Source organism: Mixophyes fleayi, chromosome 3, assembly GCF_038048845.1.
Source record: "Mixophyes fleayi isolate aMixFle1 chromosome 3, aMixFle1.hap1, whole genome shotgun sequence".
Taxonomy (NCBI): domain Eukaryota; kingdom Metazoa; phylum Chordata; class Amphibia; order Anura; family Limnodynastidae; genus Mixophyes; species Mixophyes fleayi.
In genome coordinates, this window is record NC_134404.1 from 161,025,150 (window position 1) to 161,031,149 (window position 6,000).

A 6,000-nucleotide genomic window follows, 5' to 3' on the forward strand; every position below is an offset into this window, starting at 1 on the left:
TTTATAAAATATAGAAAAATATCGGTGACAAACTTGGCCAACTTCACAATTGGACTTCCAGGCTCATTAAATGTGCGTGTGTTATGTTCTATGTATCGAACCTCCCACATTAGTGAAGAAAGACGTCTGAAAAAGATTTTCTTGTTAAAATTTCAGATTTTATTGCTTCACTACCCTGTAAGTGCAAATCCTGACTAAATAAAGCATAACACACTGCTTCTTTAAAAGGAAAATTTACCTGTAGAATCGGTTTTCCAATCGCTGTTTAATAGTACTGAGGTCAGTTGGGTATGCCACAACAGTGCTGTACAGTGGGTAGGCTTGAAGGTCTACAGGAGCCACAAAGGAAGAAGCATTCCCTAGATACACAAAAAGATCAGATTAGAAATTCAAGAAGAGTTGTATGCAGCGTGTGACACACTAGATACATTTCACTCATACCTAGAGTCATCAACTGGGTGATCCCAGCAATGATCCTTTCACATTCTTCTTCTCTGCTTCTACTTCCCCACTCTCCATCCAAGGACCTATAGAGCAACGATCGAACCTCAATTTGTGTTAAAGGAACACTGGTGCCCAGCTCCTCAGGAAACACAGCTAAAAGTAACAAAATTGAAAGAAAATAATTACATTTTAATCATCAGTTTTCAATTACCAGGCTACTTATGACAGATTCATGCACAAGTTTCAAAATACATTCAGCAATAACCCTCAAGGAAACTACAGCTAAAAGTCTAAAGTGCCTAGACTCCTACAGCCACTACTATAACCCAATGTATCGCAATGTCCCCCAATGGCAGGAAAGAAAGTGTAATTTTTCATGCCACTGGCTAAAAGAGGATTTTTATACTTGCGTTAAATCCATTTCTCTAAATCTATAAGGGGGCGACAAGAGACGAAACTTGAACCCTAAGGGGACTAAGCTTAAGGACACTGCCCATTCCGTCCTGAAAATGACGCAAAAGCCTAAAGGAAGAAGTGTGGGATCCCCTGCGTTCGCACTAAACTTAATAAGTCTCCACACCCTATGATAATTTATTGCAGAAACTAGCTTTCTAGCTTTTAACGTAGTCTGTATAATTCCTTTGGACAATGCCCTCAACTAAAGATCCTGGCTTTCACCAGATTGCAGTTAAAGCCAGATGACGAAGGTTCTTGTAAAGGTACGGATTTTACAACAAAAAATGTTCACACAAAAGTAATTCACTATCCTGGACCTGCCTAGAAACTGAGAAGGCTGGCATAACCATCTCTTCTTGGACAATCTGGAGCCACGTGGATCACTAAAACCACCTCCCTCTCGGACTTCATGAGGATTTATTGTTCTGTACTGTTTCACCCTGCATAGTCTACTGTTTGTACTGTGTACGGCGCTGCGGAAATCTTGTGGCGCCTAACAAATAAATGATAATAAGAATAATAATCTGATCCGACGAGCAATGGCCTGCTTGGTGGACGGCCAACCTCTCCTATGAAATTCGTAAAGAACAAAAAGAGAGTCAGTCCTGCAACCAGCAGAAGTCCTGTCCACCATAAACCCGTAAAGCCCAGACCACGTCCAGACACTAACAGAGGCAGAAGGCCCAGAAGGAGCAATCCTTTCTCTAAAGGCCGGAACCACTATCTCATGATTTAAATAAAAACCAGGAACCACCCTAGACAAGACAGTAGGTACAGTCTTAAAAACCGTCCTATTCTCATGGAACACCAGATAAAGACCTCTATGGGACAAGGCTCCAAGCTCCGACACACGTTGGTAGATGCAATGGCCAGCAAACACACCACCTTCCACGTCAAGAAACGCAGATCAGTCGACTCCAGGGGTTCGAATGGAGGCCGCTGAAGAACCTCAATAACGAAGTTCAAATCCCCCGAGCCAACAGAGGAACGTTGGGAAACTGAACATGAATAACCCCTTGAAGGAAAGAACAAACGTCAGGGAGGAAAGCCAACTGGCGCTGAAAGAAAACAGAAAGCGCAGCGACCTGAACCTTCAAAGAACTCAGTCTTAGTCCCATCTCAAACCCATCCTGAAGACCAGAAAATGGCTAATCTGAAATAGGTAGGATTATGACACTCTTCCCTACAGTACATTGATCCTCCACACCTTGTAATAGATCTTAGCAGATACCAGCTTCTGAGCCTTTATGAGGGTCTGCACTAACCTGGAAGAAAACCTCCTTGGCAGTCGGAGGTTGGCTTCAACAGCCACGTCATTAAAGCCAGCCAAGGCAAGTGCGGATGGTGTAAATGGTTCTTGACTGAAAAGTCCAGCCTGACCCTTCCACTAGCAGCAAGATATTGGCGAATCAAAGGCAACCGAGCCAATTCGGTGCCACCAGAATGATCGAAAAACTTTCCAACAGTACTCATCTTAGGAGCTGAGGAATCATCGGAAATGGTGGAAAGTGATATCCTAAACAGGAGTCCAACCTCATGGACATTACCTGCACAGCCAGAGAAACTCTGATTCTTGCGCTGAATCTTGGAACCTAGTGATCCAGATCTGGCAGGCCCTGAGAATGCAGTTCCCATTCTCCCGTAAGGATTGCATACCATACCTGCTGAGATAATCCGCTTGTAGTTGTTCACTCTGGGAATAAACACTGCCAAAATCGCTGGAACAAATTTCTCCACCCACAAGAAGACCTGTTCCGCTACCTGCATAGCTTCTGCACTTCTTGTTCCTCCTTGGCAATTTGCATATGCCACTGCAGTGACATTGAAGGATTGGAGGTGGACTGGTTTTCCTTGAAGGAGAGACTGAGCTCCCTGGAGGGCTAACAGCATGGCTCTTAGCTCGAGAACATCTATGGGCTGAAGCGCCTCCCTGTCTTTCCAAAGACCCTGGAGACGAAGCTGGAGAACAACAGCTCCCCAGCCTTTCAACCTGGCATCTGTGGTCACCAGAATCCAAGACCACAGGACAAAAGATCGGCCCATTTTTAGAAGGTCTTGAACTAGCCACCATTTCAGAGATTGACAATCTATCTGGAGAGTCTGATTCGTTGGGTCACCAGAGGAAAAAGGGGGACATGACCAATGTCTTAGTAGATTTCACTGGAATGTGAGAGTGTGGAAACAACCGAATGGGATGTTTTTGAACATCAAACTTAGAATCTCCATGCCCAAGCACATCGAAGGACCAGGGTGACTCAGGATTAACCGTACAGTAGAGTTGTAGGGATCTGCAGAGGAGGTTCTGGAAAAAAAACTTCTGAAAAGTGGTGTCCATTATTATTCCTAGAAACCTCATCTTCTGTGAGGGCATCAACTGGGATCTAGAATAATTAATTATCCAACCGTGTTGCTCCAGAATTCGAATAGACAGGATCAGATGCTAATAGAGAAAAGGACCTGATAAGTCTTTGAGGAGAAAATAGTCCAAATACGGAATAATGTTCTCTCACAAGGCACGTAAACGTTCTGCCATTACCGCCATAATCTTTTTGAAAACTCTCTGGGCTCTGGAAAGCCAAATGGGAAAGCCCTGAATTGATAATGGGAGCTTCCTACTGTAAAAACAAAGGACTGATCCCATCCGAAACTTGTGTACTTGTATATGATGTTTTAGCCCCTTGAGGTTTAGAAATGATCCGTACTGTTTTGGGCACCAAGAACAGGTTTGAATGAAGCCCCGGTGTTTCTCTACTCTGGACATGATCCCCAAGTTCCAAATATCTTCGGTGTACACCGCCCACTGATATTTTAATTGTAGGTGACCCCCTACCTCCGCAGTCGCGAGGAGAGTAAGATCCCGTCATGCGCATTAGTATTTAATTTTTTATTATTAATATTTCTTTTTTTATTTAATTTTTTTTTATTTTAAGATCTTGGGATTCTGACATCTTCTAGAGTAAGCCTCTCCACCCGTTTGCAACTGTCCTCGAATTGCAATGAGACTACCTCTATTGGCGGGCTGAACTTAATAGTCCGTGTTCGCAAGAAAGGATTACCAAAAAGACCCAAAACACGTAGTTCGTGATTTAGGGGCATTCAGCGGCAGTAAAGTACCTTTACCTGCGGTTGCTTGGCTGATCATAGTACCTAACACAATCCTATATCTATAATAAATATATCTAATATATCTACATATCTATCTATCTATCTATATATATATAACTCTGCTGACATATATCATAAACAACTGGGGTACGTAGTGCAATTGTCAATGAAGAGAAGTCAGCAGCAGATGGATTCTCCATTATTTCAGTCAGGAGTCCTCTGAGGTAGACTCTAGCTGAATTTTCCCGCCTTTAGAGTGTACCAACCAGCAGGGGTTGGGGGGGGGGGGGTCTCCTTTACACTACCAGCACTGGTGTTTTCTTTTTTTCTTTTTATTTTAATATATATCCTCTATGAGGTACTTAGCTGACACAAGGAGGAATTGTGAGGAGAAGCCAGCAGCAGTAAAACTCTCTGAGGTGCCTCTGAAGTCCGACTGCGATGACAGGAAAAGGTGCGAATATCTTCCGCCTCGGAGCATACCGCTGACAGCCGGAGAATCTCTCACTCACTCCCCGCAGTCTGATGGTTCAAACGCCCATAGGAAGCCTCTATCAGCTCAGGCTGCCACACTGCGTTTTGCTCCTGTATCAATGCCCATTCGGAATTCTTCCTAGGGCTCTATGAGATCCAAGTCCCCCCTCCGCCTCAGCGGGGGACTTGGTATCTCCCAGTATGTCCGGTCCTCGGACAGAGTGCAGCACTCTATGTCTGTGGCAGCGCTGGACCCGTCGGTACAATGCGGTAACATTTGCTTAGCATTGTCATGGCTCTTGATCAATAAACACCACACTGAGCTGTGCGGTCTCTCTTATAAATATTATTTTTTAAAGGAAAACGGAGCATTGCTCCATTTGAAATCTATGAGGAAAAAAATGTTAAATACATCCATCCTCACCTACACTCATACCAATAATCGAATAATAATAATAAAATCTAAACCTAAGCAGCAAGTACTGCTAAGCAGTACTAAACACAGCCCAACTCCTTGGGCACTTAAACAAAACTGAGGTCTGTGGGATTGCAGAGGTGAGGAGTCAGCAGCAAAATTAGTTGTTAACCAAGCGCTAACTCCATGCGCCCTCATGCAACTCCATTGTAGCAGTGTCCCCCAGAGTGGATGAAGGAGAAATAAGAAATGTCTTATCTGGCAGTCCATGCCTCTACCAGAGTTCAGATCAGTGAAAAAAAAAAAGAAGACACACATTTTCTTCTTTCACTTGAATAGTGCCAGCCTCAGCTCCTTCTTCATGCAAAGAGAATTCTGAACCCAAATTCTCACCTAGGAGAACCTGAATAACCTGATGGTGTGTATGAGGTCTTTGAACCTTGGTAACCTAAATGAGTCTCTACAATGAAGATGATAATTGTGGCACTCAAGACCTTTCCAGCAGCTTGGCCCACGCTAGTTCAGCTAGGGCCATAGTCACACCCATCCCTTTGGTAGCCCCATGGTCAGAGTGCAATAAATTGTTTTTATAACACTGATTGGGGATGTTTGCCATGGCTTAACAGCAGCTGGCAGAAACTTGAACCACTTAATGACTGAAACGTATTTTGCTGTTAAGAGCGTTGACTTAAAAAAACAGGAATTTGTATCAGAATAAACATTTCTTTAGGAACAAATTTTATTTGATACAATATGTATAAAAGGGACAGAAAAAAACCAGTTCTGAATAGTATTTTAAGTTCACATTCCTTTACCACTAACCTATAATAGTAATTCATGCAGTCAAGCCAAGAAAAGTTGGATAGGAGAAAGAAAGTTTAAAATATATATTTCTATGATACAAAGCATATCACCAGTGCATTTCAATTCAGGTGTTGTCCCCATGGAAAGTCCCAGAGAACAATGTAAATGATTTATAACCACATGCAAAGGTCTTACAAAACAGATTTTAAGTTATAATCTTTACATGACTTGTTTGAAAATGAATACAAACCATTGTTGGGTATAAATTCCATGTCCCATGGGCTCATCTTCTCTGTGTCCCC

General features: G+C 42.9%; 1 protein-coding gene across 1 annotated transcript in view; it reads right to left on the bottom strand.

Annotated features, from left to right (window-relative positions):
* Positions 1-6,000, bottom strand: part of PHIP (PHIP subunit of CUL4-Ring ligase complex) — a 165,373-nt gene that overhangs the window by 23,193 nt on the left and 136,180 nt on the right. Inside the window, exons 29-32 of the mRNA XM_075202675.1 lie at positions 5,949-6,000; positions 442-597; positions 239-359; positions 1-126 (exon numbers count right to left, since the gene is read on the bottom strand). The exon at positions 5,949-6,000 is cut by the window's right edge and continues 10 nt beyond it. Coding sequence (XP_075058776.1) covers positions 1-126; positions 239-359; positions 442-597; positions 5,949-6,000 — 455 coding nt within the window. The remainder of the gene's footprint in view (positions 127-238; positions 360-441; positions 598-5,948) is intronic.